Genomic DNA, 24,350 nt, shown 5'->3' with positions numbered 1-24,350 from the left:
GTGATAATAGACAGAGCCATGGGGTGACAGGACCTTCTGTGAGTGTTTATATTCTCAGGCGCTACCATTTATCATGTGAGATGGAAGAGGGTACTTCTAGAAATATGAAAGTTTTTGAGGAAATGAACGATGTGACCATTTAATTAGTTTCAGGAATGCTCGTGGCATTCAGAGAAAATTAAACAGATGAAGTAAAGTACAGCTAATGGATTGTGTGGATCAATGCAAAATAATGCACATTCCTGCAATGAACATTAAATGTACGTAAATGGTTGGATGTCAAAAGTAAAAAATAATTTGGATGCCAATTATTTTATTAAGAAGACCTGACAAATGTCTTGTGGGTACCTGCTCAAAAAATATTATTTTAACTGGTTACAATTAATCGGTGAGACTTTTTTTTGGAAGTTTCCTGTAAATGTACTGCTAAGGATTTGGATAAAAGCAACAAGAATGACATTGACTTAAGATTTTCAGCTCTCGGGAGATGTTCAAACAATAGAACTTAGTTTTGTTGCAGAAGAACTTGAAAGAGGGACATGATGCTTTGGGCGGTAGATACTGAGAATGATTATTTAATCACAATCACAGAATATGGGGATTGAAGTGACAAGTTGAACCAAAATTAGGGATTATTCTTTCCAGTGTAAGGTTGAACAGATTGCCATCAAAGTAGTTTGTGCTCTATTGGTTCAAATGTTTTTAAGTAGGAGTTGGAGGAGTCTTTGGGTAAGACCATGTTTGAAGGACATCAGGGAAATATATGCATGGATGATCAAACAATTTATGGAGTATTATGTTTCGAGTTGTACTAGGACTAAAGGAAATGTTATAAATGTGATTATTTGAGAGGATTTTAAAAAGACTTAATTGCATATTATGTTTGCAACAGTGCTATTCACTTAGCACTTCCTCAGTTTCTTAAATAATAATCTTATCTTATCTGAGAGATGCTAATTTCCCATATTGAGTTCATCACTCTTGTCAATTTTGAATTGTTTTTCTCAGTGTGCCTATCGAATGTTTACAACCAACACATGCTTGAAACACATGATCACCAAAGTGAGGCGGGACGCCCATAACTTTGAGCGCTATCAGCATAATCGAGATCTGGTCTCATTCCTGAACTTATTTGCTAATAAACAGCTGGAACTTCCAAGAGGATGGGAAATGAAGCATGACCATCAAGGAAAGGTGAGCAGGTCCCCAACGTCGAAGGTCAGGCTCCATGTGCATATTAATTTGGTCACAGTATACTGTGACTTTTTGACACTGCATTTTAAGGTTAAGCCTGATTTTTTCTTTTGGAAGAGAAAATCCTTCCCCTTCTCTAATCCATAAACAAATTCATTTTAGAGTTGAAATATACAAATTCATAGATTTTGAGCTTCAGAAGTATTGTGCAACTTATTCCTACATTCCAATAACGACTACACTAAAGAAGTATTTCATTAGCTGTAATGTGCCAGTCATGAAAAGCAAATCTTTGGTTTGAATTTTTGCGCAAAGAGGCAGTCTGTCTGTGCGAAATTGCCGGCAGAAACCCGAATCCCGAAGTCCCATCCCTGAACTTGACTGCCACCATTTTCAGAGGAGGTGAATGGGGGCAGGTTATAAATCTCATATATGTGATTTCCCAATGCAGGTGCCTTTATAAGTTAACAACTGCTTCCACTTGTCTGACTTTGGTGAGGCAGGTGTCTGAAACCTGAAGCGTGTAGATTAGACCTAGTAGGATCAGGTCTGAAACTTGTGTATTTGTTTGGATAGCCTTTGGATTTGGTCCTGGGACACCTTTTTGAAAGGTAAGACATCCTTTTGGAGGAGGTAAGGGGCCCTTTGGGATAGATAAGGTGCCATTTGGAATTGTTAAAATTAGTCATGATTGTGCCTAAGACTCATTGGAACTCTCAAAGAACTGTCAAACTGTCAAAGAACTGTCAAAACCCATTTTAAAAAAAAAACAGTGCTTGATATTCACTCTGTCTATAGATGTAAGCTTGAGAGCTATCATAATAAGATTTGCACTGCATGACTGAGTTTAAAACTTAACATTATCACAGCAGGGTGCCCGTTCAATAAGCAGTTTGATTGACTGTTCCAAGTGGTTACAGAATAGAAATATTTGTTTTTATAAGAGATTAGCTGAAGGAATTTCAACCTATTAAAATTGTCAATAGGGGTGGGTAGAGGGAAATATGGTGGCATTAGGGATTTGAGGGGCCATAGGAGTGGGTAGAAGGGCATAGGGCATTTAGGGTATAAGGGCCCATAGTGAGTAGGTAGAGGTGCATAGGGTGGTAATGGGGTTATGAGTGGCCATTGGGGCTGGGTAGAGGGGCATATGGTGGCATGGGTTGGGTCATGGGGAGGGTGTGGGGTGATGATGATGGGGTGTGAGGTGTGAGGGCTGAAGGGTTGCTTTTTGCTTTGTTCATTTTAAAAATAAATTCACCAAAGTGCTCGTGAACAGAGGCAGGCCTTCTACACAAGCCCGCTTCCACACCCGTCAGCCTCTGGACTCTTTCGGGGGCTGGTGGCGTGACTTCTAATCCAGCATACCTTGCCACCCTGCCACTCCAGAATGAAAACCTGGCTATCTGGGCCTCATTTTCCTGGGTTTGGTTCACGGGGCCAGGAAGTCCTGTCTCTGTGCACCCGACCTGGAAGCAAAGATCTGGGCCTTCCCTTTTTCTTATAAATAGTTTAAGTATATTTACATTGAGTTTTCCGAATTTAGCATTTTCCCCTTAAGTTAAATAATTTGATGAGAAAACTGAGGACTCCTTGCTTCTGCTTCCTTTCTACAATCAAAAGTTTATCCCTTCTTAGATTCTGTTCCTTTTCCAGTAGTTCCAATGCCAAGTGCTAAAATGTCTCAATCTACTGTGCTCAGGAAATTTGAGGCCTACATGCTGGTCCCTATGAATTACATGAGCCGGTATTACATATAATATTCTGAATCCAAACTGGTGATCGATTGAGTGCTGAGCTATTCTCTAGCAGCTGATGCCTGTGCAACAATCTAAGGTCCACACAGATTGAAATGTGAAATGGACTCAGACATCTAGATTTTACCATCTGTAGGTTTACTTAGTGAGTTGTCATCAATCTTTAATTAAAACTGTCAATCAAGCTTTTATTATGATATGATTAAATGATGGGCTTTTAGATTACACTTGGAAATTAATTAGTTTGAAGATATATTGAGTATTAATGTACTGTATTGAGACTTTGACTAGAACTACTTGTACTTGGGTTCATATCAACAATATAGTACAAAGCCTTCTTACACCTGTTCATACACATTTTAAATCTTTTTAATTATGTTTAGTTCCAACCTCAGAAGAACTCCTTTGGATATGAGGAAGGCTTTATGGGTTTGGCTGAATTTTGATGACTTGGGAGTATTCTCTTATTGACCATTGACAAAGTTGGTTGTTGAAAATCCATTGTGTGTTGAAGGACCTCAGTTGTTACTCAGTTAAATTAGAAGATGCACTTTTATAACAATGAGATTCTTATATTTTCAAGCCCCTGTGAATGAATGCCCTATTATGACATTTAAAATGAAGTCTAGAAATTTCTGTACAACAGTGCAGAATTGCAAGCACCTCGTGTAATCTGTTGTTGATCTCTGTCTGCATATGATATGTATGTTCTACATATGTTCTGATATGATTTGTCCTTTTCCAGCCCTTTTTTGTTGATCACAATTCCCGTAGCACCACTTTCATAGACCCACGACTCCCTCTTCAAACTGCTAGGCCCTCAATCGCATTAGTTCATCGGCAGCACTTGCAAAGGCAGCGCAGCCACAGTGCTGGTGAGGTAGGTACCAATAACAATTGATTTGCCTTTCTGGATGAACAAAAAGAGCCTTAAGATTCATGCGTCAAGAATATTGCTGGGATTGCATATGCATGCTCTAATGTTATTTGAATCATCAGAATACATTGCATCTTACCTAAGAAGATGCAAGGTGATTAATAATAGGAAATAAGTAAACGGACACCCTTAAGTTCTATCTTAAACAAAACATTTTTCTATCTTGTTTGGAATGTTTGCTTTTTGTACATCAGGGATCTAGCTTTGTTGTGAATAGATTTATATCATTTATTTTTTCAAATAGATCAAATTACCTTTCAAATGAGCTTGAAGATCTGTGATTGTTTCTGAAACTAAATTAAACATGGCACTGGGATGGCTGCTTAGTATACTGGAGCCAAAATGAGCTGATTTGTGTGATAATGGGACACAGATTCATGTGCACAGTTGTGCATAAGATGCCAGTCTTTCCCATGATACTGTGGAGAGATATTGTGTGAAGGCCAAGAGTTTCTTCATCGAAAGAAAGGGCAGTAGACGGACCTTTCATGGCCATCTCCTTGTGGATGAGGCCTGGGAATAGGTTTCCCACTCTCTGCTAGGGTTCGTGTAATACAAGATAGCCAAGAAATGGAGTGGGAAGAATATACAAAATACTTTGCACATAACCTGTGAAAATGCAAAGTGCGGTATTCAGTTCATTATAGTATATTTAACTAATTGTGAAATGGCAATCACTGCTGTGAATGTAGCATCTTGTTCCTCAAACGCCTAAATACTTATTATTTTTACTAGGTGGCAGATGACTCTCGTCATGCAGGCCCCCCAGTTATTCCAAGGCCATCCAGCACTTTTGGCACCATTAGTCGAAACCACAATCAGGACCTGGTACCAGTGGGTATGTTAACTTTTCTGCTTACATGGTGTGAAGCTGATGGTGTTAAGGAGTACTACAGGAATGAGCCTGACCTCAGCCTCAAGTATTCAAGCAAGGAACACAATCCAGCTCCTTCTCAACAATTGTTTACTTGTTAAACTGTGAAACTTTTTATCAATTCAACTATATTTTATGCCAATATACATATAGCACTTTGCCTTTAGGAATACTATAATATAACTCAGGCACCAAATTGACTTCCTTGTTAGCGAGCAAATACTTGTGGCAGCAGCATGAAGCATTCCCCTATGGAGACAATTATTGGTTAGCATGTTTTTGTTGTATTTACATTTTTCTTCAAAAAAACACCTGTTCCCCACAGTAGCTGCTGCTTCCTGCCACCTGGTGGCAGCAAATCGCCTAAGGGGGTTACAGCAATGCCTTAAACAGCTTATAAAATGGTCAAAGCAGCTTATAAAATGGCTTTGAATTCTGGGATTCATGGAACAACATCAGTCTTGCCTATAATTATTTGCCACTTTACACAATATACCTAATTTTATTTAACTGTTTCTTTTTGCTTCAAAGTTCCCATGCAAATGAAAGATATACTTTTCCTACTGTTCATCAGCTTTTAACCCTATTTACATGAAGTTGATGATGTCAGTTTCTTTCCACTGCTTTCTGTTTCATTGAGAAATAGGAGAATTTGTGCTTATTCATTTGCATAGAGTCCCAAGAACATAGGAAATAGGAGCAGGAGTAGGCCTATCAGTTCCTTGAAGCCTGCTCTGCCATTCAATAAGATCATGGCTGATCTGATTGTAGCCTCAACGCCACTTTCCTGTCTGCCCCCCCCCATAACCCTTGACTCCCTTGAGATCAAAAATCTGTCTAACTCAGCCTTGAATATATTCAATGACCCAGATTCCATTGCTTTCTGGAGAAGAGAATTCCAAAGGTCAGTGGCCCTCTGAGAGAAGAAATTCTTCCTCATCTCTGTCTTAAAACCTGATTCTTAAAATGTGCCCCCTGTGAGGGGAACATTCCTAAGAAGGGAAACATCCTCTCAACATTGATCCTTTCAGGTCCCCTCAGAATCTTAAGTTTCAATAACCTCTCATTCTTCTAAACTCCAATGATCATAAGCTCAATCTTTCCTTATAAAACCCCTTCATTCTAGGAAACAACCTACTGAATCTGCTTTGAACTGTCTCCAGTACAAGTATGTCCATCCTTAAATAAGGAGACCCGAATGCAGTTCTCCAGGTGTGGTCTCACTAATGCCCTTTAGAATTGTAGCAGGATTTCCCTACTCCATCACCCTTGCAATAAAGACCAACATTCCATTTGGCTTCCTAAATACCCCAATGGACTTGCATGCTGACTTTTTGTGATTCAAGTACAAGGACACCCAATTCTTTCTGTACTGAAATATTCTGTAGTCTCCCTCCATTTAAATAATATTTTGCTTTTCTATTCTTCCCACCAAAGTGGATAACCTCATATTTTCCCACAGTATACTCCATCTACCAAATTTTTAACATCTCACTCAACCTATCTATATTCCTTTACAGACTCCTTGTGTCACCCTCAAAACATTGCTTTCCCACCAATCTTTGTATCATCAGTAAATTTGGCTACGATATACTCCTCTGTTTTCATCCGGGTCTGGGATATACATTGTAAATAGTAAAGGCTCCAGCACTGAACCCTGTGGCACCGCACTAGTTACAGCTTACCAACTTGAAAATAACCTATTTATACTGACTCTGTTTCCTGTTGGTTAGCCAATCCTCTATCCATGCTAATATATTACCCCCAACACTATTAGCTGTTATCATGTGTGGTAACTTTTTTATGTGATACTTTTCAAATGCCTTTTGGAAATTCATATACACACATCTGCTGGTTCTCCTTTTATCCACCCTGCTTGTTACATCCTCAAAGAACTCATAAGTTTGTCAAACATGATTTCCCTTTCATAAAACCATGTTCACTCTGCTTGATTATATTATGATTTTCTAAATGTCCAGCTATTACTTTCTTAATAGTGGATTCTAGCATTTGTACTTGTCCCTCACCGTTCCTGAATACCGAGAGAGGTGTTATAATGCGGTTTTCCAATCCTCTGGGACCTTTCCAGAATCTAGGGAATTTTGGAAGATTATAACCAATGCACCCACTATTCCTATAGCCACTTCTTTTATACCCTAAGATGCAGGCCATCAGGTTCAGGGGATTTGTCAACCTTTAGTGCCATTAGTTTTTGTAGCATTTTTCAGCAGTAATCTTGATCGTTTTAAGTTCTTCCCTCCCTTTTGCCTCATGATGTCCCACTATTTTTGGGATGCTTTTAGTGTCTTCTAGAGACAGATATAAAATACTTGTTCAAGGTCTCTGCCTATTCTTTGTTCCCCATTATTAATTCCTCAGTCTCATCTACTAAGGGACCAATGTTTACTTTAGCTACTCTTCCTGTTTTATATATTTGGAGAATCTCTTCCTCTCTCTTTTTATATTCTTTGCTAGTTTGCATATATTCTAATCTCTGCCCCTTTTTTTTGTCATCCTTTGCTGCTTTCTAAAGCTTTCCCAATCTAGTGGTCTACCACTAATCTTTGCAGCATTGTACATCTTTTCTTCAATTTGATACCGTCCTTAATTTCCTTAGATGGATGGTTTATTCTTTTCATAGAGCCTTCCTTTCTCAATGGAATTTATTCATTTTAAGATATGAAATATCTCCTTAAATGTCTGCCACTACTTATCTACCACCTTACCTTTTTATCTATTTTCTTAATCCACTTAAGCCAGTTCTGTCTTCCTAACTTTGGAATTGCCTTTATTTAAGTTTAAGATGCTAGTTTCAGATCTACGTTTCTCATTCTCAAACCGAATATGAAATTCCATCATATTATGATCATTCTTCCCTAAAGGACCTTTTACTATGAAATCATTCATAAACTCTTCTCTAAAATACCTTTAGACCTTGTCTAAAATAGCCTGTTTCCTGGTTGATTCCACATTGTTCTAATAAACTGTCCCAAATACACTCTATGAACTCATCCTCAAGGCTACCTTTGCCAATTTGATTTGTCCAATCTGTATAACAATTTAAATCAGCCACAATTTCTTATCTCCTCCCAAATTGATTCTACATCTTGATCTTCTGAGCAAAGACCATTTCTCACTCCTGCACTGATTTCATCTTTTGTTAACAGAACTACCCCATTTCCTCCTCCTTTCTTCCTATCCATTTGAAATATCAAATATCCTTGACTATTCAGTTCCCAACCTTGGTTAACTTGCAACCACATCTCTGTAATGGCTACCATACCAAACCCATGTATGTCTATTTATTCTATCAATTCATCTATCTTGTTATGAATGTTGCATGCATTTAGATAAAGAGCTTTTAATTTTGTCATTTTACCATTTTTCACTATCTGAACCTGGTGGCTGGTGCACTGTTATGTTTGTATGTTCTGCCCCTTCCTGCACATGCAACGATCCTGCATTATTGTCTTGTCCTTTCTCTTTAACTTTCTAAATTTCCCCTCCCCTAACCCCCATTATTCAGTTTGAAGACCCCTCTACAGCCCTAGTTCTTCAATTTGCCAGGACACTGGTTGCAGCACAGTTCAAGTGAAGCTTGTTCCAACGAAACAGCTCCATCTTTCTCTTGTACTTGTGCCACTGCCCCATAAATTGAAACCCATTTCTCCCGCACCAATTTTTGAGCCACACATTTAACTCTCTGATCTTATTTGCCCTTATGACAATTTGCTCATGGCATAGGTAGTAACCCAGAGATTATTACTTTTGTATTCTGCTTTATGATTTAGCCCTAGCTGCTGATACTCCTTAGCAGAACATCTTTCTTAATCCCATCTATGTAATTGATACCCATATTAAGCATGACAACTGGATCCTTGCCCTCCCAGATCATATTCCCTTCGAGCCCGGAGAAGATGTCCTTAACCCTTAAACTAGACAGACATCTCAGCCCTCAGGACAAATGCTCTCTGCAATAAAGAATAGTATCTTTCCCCCACCTATATTGTCCCCTACATTCATTTATACTCCCCCCCATTTGAATGCGCCTTTATACAATGGTGCTGTGTTCAGTCTGCTTATCATCCATGCAGCCCCTATTCTCGTCCACATAAGCTGCAAGAAATTTAAATTTGTTGGATAAGTGCAAGAACTAATGGCCCTCCAAAGCTACCTTCTGGATCTCTGTACCCTCTTTTCCCGACCACAGGCCAAATCTGAAGTATTTAACCTAAGGAGTGTGACTGCCTCCTGGAGCAAAATGTCCAGGTAACTTTCTCTCTCTTTGATGCATCTCGGTGCCTGAAGCTCAGACTCCAGCTCATGAAATCTAAGCCGAAGTTCCTTGAGCTGCAGACAGGTACTGCAGATGTGGTTGCTGTGGATTACAGTGGTGTCCACCAGAACCAACATGCTGCAGCTGCACGCATCACTCGCCCTGCTCTCCCTGTTGTATTTTATTTAACTAATGAGGCTTTCAAGTTTTGAAATATCACTCAACAATTATTTGTAGTTATATTAACTAGTTAATTTATAAATTGAACACAGTACTTATACTTCCCTGCCCTAGTTTAAACTACTGCAGAAAGAAACATGAAATTCACCAACTAATCACCTATATGCTCACCTAATTAATGCCTCCAGGCCTCAGCTCTCAGTTCTCGCTCTCTGTTGCTCCATTCTCAGACCACTCCATGTTTTGTAAAAACCAGAATAGCACCTCTTCCCTCACTGCGTGTAACTCCCTTACTCACCAAATTCTTGGATTCCAGCTCAATGCAGTACTACTTCTACAGAGTACTTAATTCAAGCTACTGACTCCCAAGTGATCTATCAGCATATTTCAGAATGTTACTTATTCTGTTTCCTGATCTCTATTGTATCCACAAAATCTAATGAGTAATGGCTTCCAAAACCAAAAACTGAAGATTAGTTTGCAGATCCTGATTTGTTGGCAATATGTCCACCTAAGTTCATATATACTAAAATATTACTTTGTTGAGTTGCTTTCAGAATTTGTTTACACTTCTGCTGTTTTTGATGAATGAATAATGAATAAGCAAGCTTATAACATTTGCCTTACACAAGCCAAATCCTAGTCATTAAAGAGGACATTTTGGCTTCACTAGTTATGTTCTGGAGCAGTCTGCTCCAAAATCTTCACAGTTATGACATCTTTGCAGGCACTTCTGTTTAATAATGAGGCAAAATCTCTTTCATGACACTTTTGTTCCATGAAACTAGTTATAAAATGAGATGACAGCTATTTTGTCGCTGCATAGCTTGTTGTTTTTGGATCTAAGGCAATGTAAGTTATCCATTAACTGTCTAGTATATGTGCTATCAGATTCATGTACTTGCTCGGTATACTGTACAGATTATACCTTCAGTATTTTAGGTATGGGGTTATAGTCTGCAAATCAGAATAGTACAGCAGGAGTTTGTATCCATTACTCCAACATCGTGAATTCCAGATATTGATCAGGACATCAAGGGAAACACTTTTTTCATGGAGGGAAAATCAAGAGAAGTTAGTACGGGGGTTCTCCTCTGCCAGTAAAAGCCTAATCTCCCTTTCGCTTAGAGAATCCAGGACGGACAGGAGCGGAAGTCCAGAGATAGTGGGGGAGAATCCAGCATTACTTTAATCTTTCTTAACTTTTGTTAACATGTCTTCAGGCAACATGTTTCAATAAAAGTTGTATTTTTATTTTTGAGTAGATCATATAAATCAATCTCTAATTGTTTGATCATTTCTACAGCCCCAATGTACAGATCAGTTCAGCATTCTCCATTTTATAATCCCTGTCCTGATGAGATATTCTGTTGTTTTCAGCTTACAATGATAAAATTGTAGCATTTCTGCGTCAACCAAACATCTTTGAAATTCTTCAAGAGCGCCAGCCAGACCTTATCAGGAATCACTCACTCAGGTAATCCCATTGATTGTCCAAGTGGTGGTGCTGGTTGTGTGATGCTGTACATTTTTTCTGTACAGTTACCCCTGATATTTTAGACCCTACATCTATGCTGCAATGTTTTATAGGAATTCTCCAGAGTAAATGCTCAAAGTTATGTGGGACTTACTGTTAAGAACTTAGGACATAAAGGGGCAAGAGAGCCACTGAGCCCATCAAACTCTTCCTTTCCACAAAACATATACAACACTCTCTATTATGGAATCCACGCAATGCATTTCCTAAGGAAAGGTTTTGCAAAGTTTGTCCGCATACTCTCATCCCAGAAACTAATGAGCAAAAATGCAAATATCTGTGTTACCTTATTATTAACTAATACATTATTCATCCTTAATGTTCCTTGCTTTCCTTGACATATCTATTGCCTCATGAAGAATCATCATGTTCCATGCAGCATTTGATCATTTCAATTTATTCTCGACTTCAACCCTGTCCTTAACCAGTCTCCATTTCCTTTTTAAAAGTGTTATCAGCAGGCCATTGACTGCATTAATTATAATTTTATAAATATAATTCATAACCATTACTTTACCTGAGTTTTTCAATATAAAAAATCTTGGAAAATTATTCCTTATAATTTTGAGTCATGTTTAATCCTTGTTAATTTTATGCTTGCATCTTCTAATTCTCTGCACCTAAGTAGCTTGCTTGCATCACCATAATCTTTCCCTCAGCTTTGTAAAAGTTGATCATATTTTCATTCAACCATCTTTTTTGTCCTAATTTAGCTATTTTTACATACAATACCCTAAACTTGACTTCTTGAGTGATCTGGGCAATAATAGAATAACCTTTTTCATTTTTATTCTCAGACGTCCTTGAGATGCACCTTTGTTTATAACTGCCTTGCAATGACTCGATGTTTTAAATGAATTGTGGTTAATTACTCTTTTCATTATGTGCACATTTCAAATGTCCTCTTCATGTGACAACATAACTTGGTGCCATCAACAAATTGTGAAATATTACATAACAGCAACTCTATATCATTAAGAGCGCTGTTTGAAAAGACTTTGACAAACCTGCTTTTACTGCTTAAAAGTATTTTGAGGCAGGTAGGAACTATAATATTTATCATTAAATCATAGCAGAGCAGTTATATTTTCACAGGCTCCTGGATGTTGTGCCTATGCCTTAAGAATTCTGCCTGCACCTTCTATTGGCAGGGCAACAATTAAGAGATGTTGGTTTGCCATCCTGTACGAATTTTGAATTAGATTATTAAAGCAACATGGGCCTGGATGGCACCCACTCCAAACCAACTCACCTTAACAAATTAATGTTCACGGTGAAAGAGGCAAACACACATTTAGGGATTTGACTTGTTTCAATCAATGTCAAAACACTATTTTTTGATGTCTTCTTGTACAACCTGGAGTATATTCCTTTTATTGATGCACTGTATGAGGTAAGATTAACTTTCAGAAGTATCTTCAATCGCCGTGTGTCAGACTTCCTGCCATAATTGTCAGGTTGCCCTCGAAATCTGCAGCGAAATATTCTTCAATATTACGTTTAAGTGTAATAAATTAAGAACATCAGACATGTTTCTGCTTAAGAAAAGCAAAAATATGTTATTCAGTACACAGTGTTCCTTAGTTATGTTCCTCCATTATAAATATCGTCACATATCTGTTACAAGAATGGAGTATTCTAAAATGTGTGGAATGGATGTGTCTATTGCAATACAAGGAATATCTCCCCCTCCTTTTTCTCTCTCTCTCACTTGCACTACATGTTTTTTCCTCTTTTGCTCTTTCTCTATCTCCTTCTCTCATTCTTTCTCATACTATGTGTTTTTTGCTTTCACTTTCCCTCTCTCACATTGCATGTCTTATCCCACCTTAGCAATCTCTGCTAACTCTTGTATCGAGGCCTCTGCTAAGCCCTGGGCATTTTATCAAACTTGGAGACCCATGTCTGAGTTTGGTGTAAAAGTATTGTAGCTCCAGATTCTGCTTCTAGTTTGCCCTTTGTAACTTCATTGCTAGCCATCTGTTTAATAGTGCAACACCTTAGTAATGGATTTTCCATTTGTAGAGTGACTAGCATAACGTAGAATTTAGTGTTTGTCTTTCTTGTGGAAAAAGTATCATTTCAAACTGAACCTTTTTAGAATATTTTCAGTTGTAACATTAAGGAGAAAATGTATATGTGCTGCACACAACCATGAAAGGAAATATATTTTGATTTTTAAAATATGAAATGTATATTGTCCTAGGTATATTTTTACATGTCACTATATAATACAAATATATAATCCAGGAGCAGACTGTGACACTGATCATCATTTGTTAGTGGCAACACTGAAAGTCAAAGTGAGCAAAATTAAGTGAAAAGACTGAGATGGATATTACGTGTGTCATGGATGGCCAAGCAGACAAACGAGTGGGTGCTCAAGAAAGCTGGCGCTAAGAGGAACTTGTTTGAGGCAGTGATATTAAGGAAACTCATGTTTGGACAAGTGATGTGAACAGGAGGAAGTGTTTGGAAAAAGAGGTGATGCAAAACACCTGGAAAATGTGCATATGGAAGATCCAATATGGCATGGATGGATAATATCAGAATGTGGACTGGCCTCTCTATGGGGCATTCAGTGAGGGCAGTGGAGACGAGGAATCAGCGGAGAAAGATTGTTCATAGTGTGGCCAACCCTTGCCCTTTGCCTTGAAGCAAAACAGATGAACTGATAGCGCAAATAGAAATAATTGAGCACGATTTGATACCCATTACAGAGACATGGCTACAGCATGACATAGATCGAGACCTGAATATTGAAGGGCATGTGACATTTAGGAAAGACAGGAAGTTAGAAAAAGTTGGAGGGGTGGGTCTGTTAATTAATGACGGTCTTAGCACATTAGAGAGGGACGACCTAATTTCAGGAAACCAGGATGTAGAAGCAGTTTGCGTTGAGATGAGGAATGATAAAGGCAAGAAGTTACTTGTTGGAGTGGTGTACAGGCCTCCTAATTGTAACTACGCAAAAGGACAGAATATAAAGGAAGAGATAATGGGAGCTTGCCAGAAAGGTACAGCAATATCATGGGGGATTTTAATCTACATATAGACTGGAAAAATCAGATGGGCAAAGGTAGCATGGATGAGGAGTTCATAGAATGTTTTCGGGATAGTTTCTTAGAACAGCATGTTCTAGAGCCAACCAGAGAGCAGGCTGTACTAGACCTGGTATTGAGCAATGAGATAGAATTAATTGATAACCTCCTGGTGAAGGCACCCCTACGTAGCAGTGATCATAATATGATTGAATTTTATGGCTGACAGATTGGAAAGAATATAAAGAGCATATTGGCATGGATAGAAGATTGGTTAGCCAACAGGAAGCACAGAGTTGGCATAAATGGGTCACTTTCTGGTTGGCAGGATGTGACGAGTGGTGTGCCACAGGGATCAGTGCTGGAGCCTCAACTTTTTACAATTTATATAAATGACTTGGATGAAGGGACCGAAGGAATGGTGGCTAAATTTGCTGGTGACAGAAAGATAGGTAGGAAAGTAAATTGTGAAGAGATTGTAAGGAGACACAAAGTGACATCGGTAGATTGAGTGGGCAAAGATCTGGCAAATGGAGTATAACGTGGGTAAACGTGAAATCATTCATTTTGGCAAGAAGAATAAAAAGGAAGCTTATTTGAATGGTGAGAGATTGCAGAGCTCTGAGTTTCTGAGGGATTTGGCTGCCCTGGTGCATGAATCACAAAAGGTTAGTATGCAGGTCCAGCAGGTAATTAGAATAGCTAATAGAACATTATAATTTATTGTGAGGGGAATTGATTACAAAAGTAGGGAGGTTATACAGGGCATTGGTGAGACCACTTTTCTCCTTATTTAAAGAAAAATGTAAATGTGTTAGAAACAGTTCAGAGAAGATTTTTACTGGACCAGTACCAGGAATGGGCATAGATGAGGAGTTCATAGAATGTTTTTGGGATAATTTCTTAGAATAGCATGTTCTAGAGCCAACCAGAGAGCAGGCTATACTAGATCTGGTACTGAGCAATGAGATAGGATTAATTGATAACCTCCTGGTGAATGCGTCCCTAGATGGCAGTGATCATAATATGATTGAATTTTACGTTCATTTTGAGGGAGAAACAATTGTGTCCATGACTAGTATTTTAAACTTAAATAATGGCAATTATGAGGAAAGGCTGGACAGGTTAGGCTTGTATCCACAGGAATTTAGAAAAGTAAGAATCGACTTAACTGAAATCTTTAAGATCCTGAGGATTCTTGACAAGATGGATGTAGAGAGGATGTTTCCTCTTGTGGGAGAATCTAGAACTAGGGGGTCACTGTTTAAAAATAATGGGTCGCTCATTTAAGACAGAGAAAAGGAAAAGTTTTTCTCTGAGAAGGTAGTGAGTCTTTGGAACTCCCTCAAAAGGTGGTGGAAGCAGAGTCTTTAAATATTTTTATGGCAGAGCTAGATCGATTCTTGATTTGACAAGGGGATGAAAGGTTAACGGGGCCAGGCAGGAATGGTGGGTTGAGGTTACAAACTGATCAGCCATGATCTTATTGAATGGCGGAGTAGGCTTGAGGGGCCGAGTGACCTCCTGCTGCTCCCCTAATTCAAATGCTCAAGGAAGGATGAAAGACAGACAGGCATATAATACCAATATTCTGGGACAATGTAGTATATGGAAAATGCACAAAATAGTAGCATTTGAATGTATCTCAGTGGTTGCCTTTTATCACTTATGTGTTTTTCATATACGATTGCAACCCAGTGCGTGTCCTCTGAATTTTACACATTTTCTAATATGTACTATTATTCTGACAGCTTCTGTTTTCTTTCTGTTCTTCCATGTCTCTGTAAGTATGAGTTTGGTCTAGCAGTTCAACTTTAGTCATGAGTGCTGATTTGTCATTTCTGAATCCTCATGGCAAAGTGACTTCCTCTTGTCAGACACTGGGCCTGTTTTTTTTTTGGTTACTTTGCCTACTTTTTTGTTTTTCCTGGATGATATGTACCCTTGGAGTTGAATGTGCTTGGGTGACTTGCTCCTTGACCTGCTTTTGTAGGCCTTAAATCTAACAAATATGAGCTGCACAGTGATGAACCTTGAGTGGGAAATGCCATGCCTATCCTTGGCATCTCCCCACAGAAGCATTTCTAAGGTCAGAAACCCATTAGAGTAAAGGTATGAATCTACTTCCAGTGATTTCTTGGCACATTTGGGAGCTTTTCCAATACAGAGTATCATTGCTGATAATGGGCTACATTATTAATGGGTGCACTAGCTATAAATGTGTTTCTCATTGTTGAATTTGCAAATAGTGATCTCACCTCATTGCCTCAGATATTTGCAAGAACTGGAATATTCCAATGATTCCTATTCAATTCAGCATGGCTTGAATTAGCTGAAGTACCATTATATGGCATTGAAATTGTAGTTATCCTATATTGTATTGGCTCTTGTAGTCTGCTGTTGCGTTTGATATGATCATACATTTGCTTTGTTAGACAGTGAAATGTTTTGACCATGCTTGAGTACGTTGTCTTTTTTTCTGTCTGTATTTGGCTGGCTGTGAAAATTTATGCTTGGTCATGAGTGTCTGTGTTTTTAAAATGAATGGAAGGATTGGTGGAATAATTTTTCTTGCATGTCAGTTAATTTGAATACCTGATGTAAAGTTATCCCAACAGTACTGTATTATTTCATAACTGACCTGCATTATTTTAATGGAGAAGCTCCATTAGTGCTGCTATTCTCATCATTCATTTCACACTTCACACAAGCAAAGTTTTTCACTCTCCATTGGTTTGTATTAATATCCTCTTGCAATTTATCCTGCTCCCAAATCATACTTTGGTGTAAAAACATCAAGCATATTATGCAGTCTTCTTTGAATAAATTTGCCATTTCGGGGTGAAATTTCCTTATTCAAAATAATTTAAACTATGAATTGGAAAACAACCTTGGTGTGAAATATTTATTTAATTTATTGGGTTTTGTTTTAAACATAAAACTGGTACTCACTTCATAGGTGAAATCTTGTGGAGGTGATGGGATCTTGGCTGCTGGCTGGAGTGTCAGTGAGACCCCTGCAACATCCCTATTTTAGAAGGCTGACTGCATCTTGTGCCAACAGGCAATTGATGAGCCAATGATGGGCTTTCCCCTGGAGTCCAGGACCCTGTGCACGGCAGTCCCGCTTGCCGAGAGCTGCCAGCCAATCAGAGACTGGGCAGCTCTCCTGTATTCAACAGTGCCATCAGAGAGGCAGTGGCTACTACTGTATGACACCCACCCAAGTCAACGGATCGAAGAGGGACCCAAACACAGGTGAGTAATAGTGGGAGAGAGAGTGTGGTCAGCAGCAAGGGCAGGGTGTGGCTCTCAGCTGGCAACCCCCTACCTGATGCCTCGTCCCACGATCAGGCACTGAGTACCTATGAACAAGGGACCCCTGGGAGCCTGCAGGCAACTATGCCAGGGTTTTGGCATTAATTGCCCACAAGGGCCTCAATTGGCGACATGGCCGGAAGGCCATTCATGGGCCTTCCTACCTCAGACTTAATCGGAGTGGGGTCAGGAAGGTGGTGGGGCTCCCACCTGCCACCCTCCCACTTGATTAAATTATACCCTAACAGGGAGGGCACAAAATTTTACCCATGACTCTGAGTTAGACATTGATTAGCTGTGCCATATAGAACAAGAAAAATCCAGATTCAGTGTGTATTTTGATCTGATCTTAGCTGGAGCAGTACTATAAATGTCCTCTGTGATTCTGGATAAAGGGGGGAAAATTGACAAGTATTTTTGTTTCTGTACTTTGCTCTGATGTGGATGTGTGCACAGAAGGCTTTGAGTGAGGAGTAGATTGTGTTTTAAGCTGTGATGCTCATGTGTTGTTGACCTGGCTAAAGTCACTCAAAATGGCATGAAATGGATTATTTTTGTCCTTCCTATTTTACTTTTTCATGACTGTCTCTCTTAGTCTTAAAACACAATGCTCACATTCATTTAAAGCCAACTTAATTCAGTGAGTGAGGAGACACATACAGAATCTTTGTGATGGGAACAAAATATCCTTAATGTATGAAGATTTCTGGACATACTGCAGTTGAAAAGGTAAGGTGACTTTTGGCAGCTAAATTCTAAGGCTTCTTGTATCCATTTAAAAAGAGGGATAAGCTTTTTCCCAAAATCTATAATATCACAACTATGCATTTGTGATAGCAACAAAAAGAAACAGCAAGGACAAAAGTAATCCATTTCATGTTTCCCAACCAACCTGTTACATTGCAGTTTACCATTTGCCCTGTTATGCCATACTTGACTTCTATTGCTTCAGTCTGAAAGGTCCTCTGCTGGAAGTTGCTTATTTTGCACAGTTACTCCATGAACCCTAGGCGGGAGTGGTCTTATCTGAGCAGTGGGTGCATTTCCTTGCACCAGGTAACATGGTGGATCTCTTCCGTTGCTTATCATCAGAGCGCATTGTGTGCCGAACAAGATAGTCAACTATATGAAACCATAGCACCAACATGAAGGGCAATCACACTTTTGGATATCCACAAAAGATGCTTGAATCTGAAAATATTCTGCATATCCTCCCTTTTCATACCTTCATCTGAAAGAAGCAAGTCCCTCACTTCTTTGTGCCAGTTGGTTGTGTACCATGTAACTGCTAGTGTGTCAATTACAGCTCTTGTATAGAAAAAGTGCCCATTCAGCATGTCCTTTACTATCTGCCTGAATTGACCACAAATTCAAATTCAGTTTGGCTCTGGGATGCTATTGTGAACCTTTTATCTGTTGTCATAAGAAGAGAAATTTTATATTACTCCATTTGTAATTGCACATGTACACAGTCTGGTCAGTAGTCATGTAAAGCCTATATGATTGAATGTGTTATAACCCAATTAAAGGAAAAGATTTTTTAGTTCTTGTACTCTGAGGACGTAGGAGCTGGTAGGGCTTACCATTAGGAATATAGTTATGTGGCCTTATGACCTCTTTCTGGATTGGTGTCCTCGTACATGAATCACAAAAAGTTAGCATGCAGGTACAGCAGGTAATTTATAAGACAAATGAAATGTTGGCCTTTATTGCATGGAAGATGGAATATAAAAGTAGGGAAGTATTGCTGCAATGATACAGAATATTCATGAGATGACATCTACAGTACTGTGTACAATTTTGCCTCCTTACCTAAGGAGGGATATACTTTCATTGAAGGCTGTGCAGAGAAGTTCCACACACCTGATTCCTGCAATAAAAGGGGTGTTGTATGAGGAAAGGTTGAGCAGGTTGGGCCTATACTCATTGAAGTTTAGAAGAGTGAGATATGATCTTATTGACGCATATAAGATTCAGGGTTAACTTGACAGAATGCTGAGAGGATGTTCCCCCTCATGGGGTAATCTAGACTAGTGGACAATTTCAAAATAAGGGGCTTCCCATTTAAGATGGCGATGAGGAAGAAGTTCTTTTCTCAGAGTGTTGTTGATATTTGGAATTCACTACCCTAGAGGGCAGTGGAGGTTGAGTCATTGAATGTATTTTGATCTACAAGGGAGTCGAGGGTTATGAGGGACAGGCAGGAAAGTGGGATTAAAACCGCAATCAAATCAGCCATGATCTTATTGAATGGCAGAGTTGGCGCAATAGGCCAAATGGCCTCCTCTTGCTTTTATTTTTTTATGTCCTTACCCTCTTATGTAATAATTGTTCCAATGGCCTGCATTTTTCTGTAGTAATGGCAGAATTGACAGTTTTTGCCATTGTGGCCCACATCCCATGAATGAATTAAAAAGTTCATAATTACACCTGAAGAACTGTCTGGCCCTGAAAAACTGATTTCATTTTTGAATAATGTCAAATTTCTCTATTATGATAAAAAGTTTAAAAAAGAGCTCGTTTAGCTTATTTAGCTTCTACTTTAATCACATGTGAATGCCCCAATTGTTTATTTTGCTTTCTGTAAAATTCAATAAAATTGAAGGATAATTTGTATGTCCTGATTTGCTGTCTTCGAGAATAATTCCATGGAATTGGCTGGTTATCCTGCTTGATGACACCATTGTTGCTTGATGTCTGGAGATCTCCTTGCCTGAGAAATCTTCGCTTTAGAGATCACTAGATCTCTGTGGGCAGCTTTCTTCAAGGTCAGCGGTGAGCACTGTCACTTTGCCGCTGCCCTCAAAATCCAATATTTTATAAAACTTTCGTTTATTGCTTTGTATCTTTTAGCAGCAGGTATGGAGTGAGCAGGAAAGTAAATTTGATATTGTTGTGGTATTGTCACTGTTATGGATACTGGCCGCCTTCATGAGAGTGATTTTTTTGAAAGGCATGTGGGCAATTGAGGCAATGAAGTAGATGGAGCTAAATTATTTGGTCTGATTTAACATTTACACGGGTTTGGTGACAGATTGGAGCACCTCATCACAGAGCAGAGGGATACGGGTTCACATCTTGCAATGTCTGCTAAGATTGGCAACTCAGACGATTGTCCATTCCCAAAAATAAAGTATAATCAAAGGGAGGAAATTGTCTAGCATGCTTGTTTCACTGCCATGTTGGCAGAGACATTGGAGGAGATATTCAGGCCTTTCAGCCACAAATACAAATGAGGATTGTCATGAAAATGTAATAATTTTCATGATATTATTGTGATTTAGTGTAAAAGTGGGTTAATAATGGAGTTTGGATTAGTTTCTGTGTGTGTATGGGGGGTGGAATTTAATTGAACTGCACTCAACTGGTCTGAAGCTTTTGAGTTATCAAAAGGGAAGCTAGGTTTGAAATGTTAAATACATAAACATGGTTGAAGTTTTAGAATGTGAGGCATGAGGAACATTTGCAATTTTAGATAAACCAGAGTAGTTTGAATTTCAAAGAGATGAGCTGTTACACTTAGCTGTAAGAAGCTAAGCCAAACAGTGTGTTTATTTTTCCCAAAAGTTACTGATAATATGAGTACAATGAACGATTTATATTATGAGAAAAGTAAAGTTGCAAAACATATGGGAACAATGGAATTTGCATTAAAAGAGAGAAACATATATAAAGGAAATGAGGTTATATGAAAGGGGGAAGGCATTCTAGATCTGACACAAGTGTGAAAAGCCTCCAGCCACTGTGCATAAAATTGCTGTCTACAGGAACCAAAGCTAAGAAAACTCACTTTGAATGTCACTTTCCAGGGTATTGTGTGCTTTGCCTGGGCCTGTTAAATCTATTTGTTTTTACTGTTGCCTTAGCGGAGGTGTAACTGGGAGTTAGATTAATTAGGGGACCTAGGAGTATCATAGTAGTAATTTGTAGACCTATGTATGTGCTTAAAATCTTTCCTCTTATTAATAAACGTTTAATTTAGTTTTATAAAAAAAAACCTCTATGTCTCGATGGACACGTTACTATTGAATTCAAGGCTTGCATCTCGAAATAAAATACAAATAACAAAACATTTATGGCAGCGGTTTCAAGGTTCCCTCTGGGATTTGAGTAGCTTAGCATTTACCATCAGCTGTGCCATAGCGGTGCAGAAAAACCAATAACTCATAAGATTCAGAACCTTAAAAAAAACATGGACCATGTTTTTGAGATGCTGTGTGGTTCAAATCTAGGAAAGTGGATTTTACCACGAGGATTGGTTGTGCTGTATGGCCTGTTTCTGTACCTCATTTCCTATGTAAACATTACTGACAGTGAATATTGTGTGTGTATGCATGGTATACTTTTTCCCTTAATTGTTTATTCATTCATGGGATGTGGGCTTTGCTGGCTAGGCCAGCATTTATTTTCTATCCCTAATTGCCCTTGAGAAGGTGGCAGTGAGCTGCCTTCATGAACTGCTGCAATCTATGTGGTGTTGATACACTCACAGTGCTGTTAGGGAGGGAGTTCCAGGATTTTGACACAGCGACAGTGAAGGTTCGGCGATATATTTCCAAATCAGGATGGTGAGGAGCTTGGAAATTCCAGGCGGTGGTGTTCCCATGTGTCTGCTGCGCTGTCGTTCTCGATGGTAATGGTCGTGGGAGTTGTTGTCTAAACAGCCTTGGTGAATTCCTGCAGTGCATCTTGTAGATGGTACGCACTACAGCCATTCTGTGTCATTGGCAGAGGGAGTGAATGTTTGTGGGGGATGGGGTGCCAATCAAGCGGGCTGTTTTGTTCTGGATGGTGTCAAGCTTATTGAGTGTTTTTGGAACTGCACTGATCCAGGCAAGTGGAGGGTATTCCATTACACTCCTGACTTGTGCCTTGTAAATGGTGGTCAGGGCTTGGGGAGTCAGGAGGTGAGTTACTCATCACAAGATTCTTAGCCTCTTACCTGTCTTTGTAGCCACAGTATTTATACGGTTAGTCCAGTTCAGTTCCTGGTCAATGGTAGCCCCCAGGATGTTGATAGTGGGAGATCCAATGATGGTAATGTCATTGAATGTCAAAGGGTGATAGTTTGATTCTCTCTTGTTGGAGATGGTCATTGCCTGACACTTGTGTGGCACGAATATTACTTGCCACTTGTCTGCCCAAGCCTGGATATTGTCCAGGTCTTGCTGCAATTAGACATTCAGTATCTGAGGAGTTGCAAATGGTGCTGAACATTGTGCAATCATCAGCAAACATCCCACTTCTGACTTTATGATGGAAGGAAGCTGGCATCCACCAACCACAGCCATCTTCCTTTATGCTAGGTATGACTCCAACCAGCGGAGAGATATTCCCCTTGATTCCCATGACTCCATGATTTTGCTCGGGCTCCTTGATTCCACACTCGGTCAAATGCTGCCTTGATGTCAAGGGCAGTCACTCTCAACTCACCTCTGGATTTCAACTATTTTGTCCATGTTTTAATCAAGGCTGTAATGTGGTCAGGAGCTGAGTGACTCTATGAAACTGAGTGCCAGTGAGCAGCTATTGCTAAGCAAGTGCCATTTGACGACATTGTTGATGCCCCTTACATCATTTTACTGATGTAATTGTCCGGGTTGGATTTGTCCTGCTTCTTGTATACAGGACATACCTGGGCAATTTTCCACATTGCCGGGTAGATGCCAGTATTGCAGCTGTACTGGAAAAGTGCAGCCCTGGTAGGCTTGGATTTTCATTTCACCATTTCTGACACAAACATTATAAATGAGATGGAGTGGCTCTTGTCACTTTTAGTTCCACATATTACTGTTCCTTCTCTGTATAATTTAAAACACACATCAGGCACATCAATTCCAGATTGCATTCCTGATGAAATAGCAGATTTTCGTTTCTGATACCCTTTTTTCAGTAATGGCATAGGCAGAGATGCACATAGCAAATGTGAAATCTTGCACTTGGTATCTTGTCCAGTATATTTGCATGCAATTATTGAATAGAGTCATAGAATGGTTACAGCACAAATAGAGGCCATTTGTCCCATCATGTCCATGCTGGCTGTCTATAAGAGCAATCCAGCTACTCCCATTCCCCTGCCATTTCCCTCTAGCCCTGCAAATTTTCTCTTTAAATAATTGTGCAGTTCCCTTATGAAAACCTCCAACACACTCTCAAGTAACACATTCCAGATCCTAACCATTTGCTGTGTGAAAAAAGTTTTTCCTTGTGTCGCTCTTGCTTCTTTTGCCTTTCACCTAAATTGATAGCCTCTGGTTCTCAATCTTTCCGCCAACGTGAGCAGTTTCTTCCTGTCTACTTTGTCCAGATTTGTAAACTAGGTGGAGTCAAGTGAAGTAAGGGTACCAGTATACCAGTATGATTCATTTTATGAATGCCATTTAAATTAAGCTATGATTGTATTTTCACTAACTTGTGCAGTTAAAAGCAAGGAAAACAAGTGGTTGATAGCAAAGGTGAATATTAGTTTCTGAAGCGCCAGGTTGAAGTATCTTTTTTGAATTCCAAAAGTCTATCACTTGTAGCCCTTATTTTGATTTTTTTTTAAAAAAACGCACTGGCCGTTAAAATGCTGTGCCACCCTGGTGCAAAATTGCAAGTTTACAGTAGTGGGGTTAAATGATTATAATTCAGCATAAGTCGGTCATCAATGCCATAAAATGGATGGCCATATTGGTCAATTTTGCTACTTGAAGTTAGCTGTCAAAAGCAGTAGTGGCATTGATAGGAAGCACACAAGATGCTGAAATGAGTATCTCACAGCCACGCCAGCATATTAAGCCACCTTTATCAAACAATGATTGCAGACTCAGTTGTGATCATCACAGAACTTTTCCTTGTCCGTCCTGTGTTTTTTTTCCAGTTTGCATGTTATATGTTGCGGTGTTGTTTTCTAAGATTATTGAATTATTTGAACATTTCCACAGGGAGAAGGTTCAGTTTATCAGAAGCGAGGGAACGAGTGGATTGGGGCGCTTATCCAGTGATGCAGACCTTGTTATGCTGTTAAGGTAGGTGCATCCCATGTCACTGAAGAATGTATCTTGGTACATTATATCAAGGTTTAAGTGTAGCTGTAGGCCTTTATATTGAATGGCAAAGGAGCATGATTACTGAGTAACATACATCCATCTAACCAACTTTTAAGCTGTAGTTTAACTGAGATTGGCATACTTAAAAGGGCTCAAGGGATGGTTAGGATGTAAGCTTGTGTTGTTGGTCCCTACATGTCAAATT

At 39.2% G+C, this 24,350-nt stretch overlaps 1 protein-coding gene across 6 annotated transcripts in view; it reads left to right on the top strand.

The window, feature by feature from the left end:
• LOC121284917 (E3 ubiquitin-protein ligase HECW2-like) overlaps positions 1 to 24,350 on the top strand; it is a 398,529-nt gene that overhangs the window by 279,650 nt on the left and 94,529 nt on the right. For all 6 annotated transcript variants that reach the window (XM_041200816.1, XM_041200817.1, XM_041200818.1 and 3 more), the window contains 5 exons: positions 1,009 to 1,194; positions 3,697 to 3,831; positions 4,624 to 4,726; positions 10,599 to 10,695; positions 24,041 to 24,124. In XM_041200816.1, coding sequence (XP_041056750.1) covers positions 1,009 to 1,194; positions 3,697 to 3,831; positions 4,624 to 4,726; positions 10,599 to 10,695; positions 24,041 to 24,124 — 605 coding nt within the window. The remainder of the gene's footprint in view (positions 1 to 1,008; positions 1,195 to 3,696; positions 3,832 to 4,623; positions 4,727 to 10,598; positions 10,696 to 24,040; positions 24,125 to 24,350) is intronic.

Source organism: Carcharodon carcharias, chromosome 12 (assembly GCF_017639515.1).
Source record: "Carcharodon carcharias isolate sCarCar2 chromosome 12, sCarCar2.pri, whole genome shotgun sequence".
Classification (NCBI taxonomy): domain Eukaryota; kingdom Metazoa; phylum Chordata; class Chondrichthyes; order Lamniformes; family Lamnidae; genus Carcharodon; species Carcharodon carcharias.
Note: the sequence above shows the minus strand (reverse complement) of the source record. Positions and strands in the feature narration are given on the sequence as shown.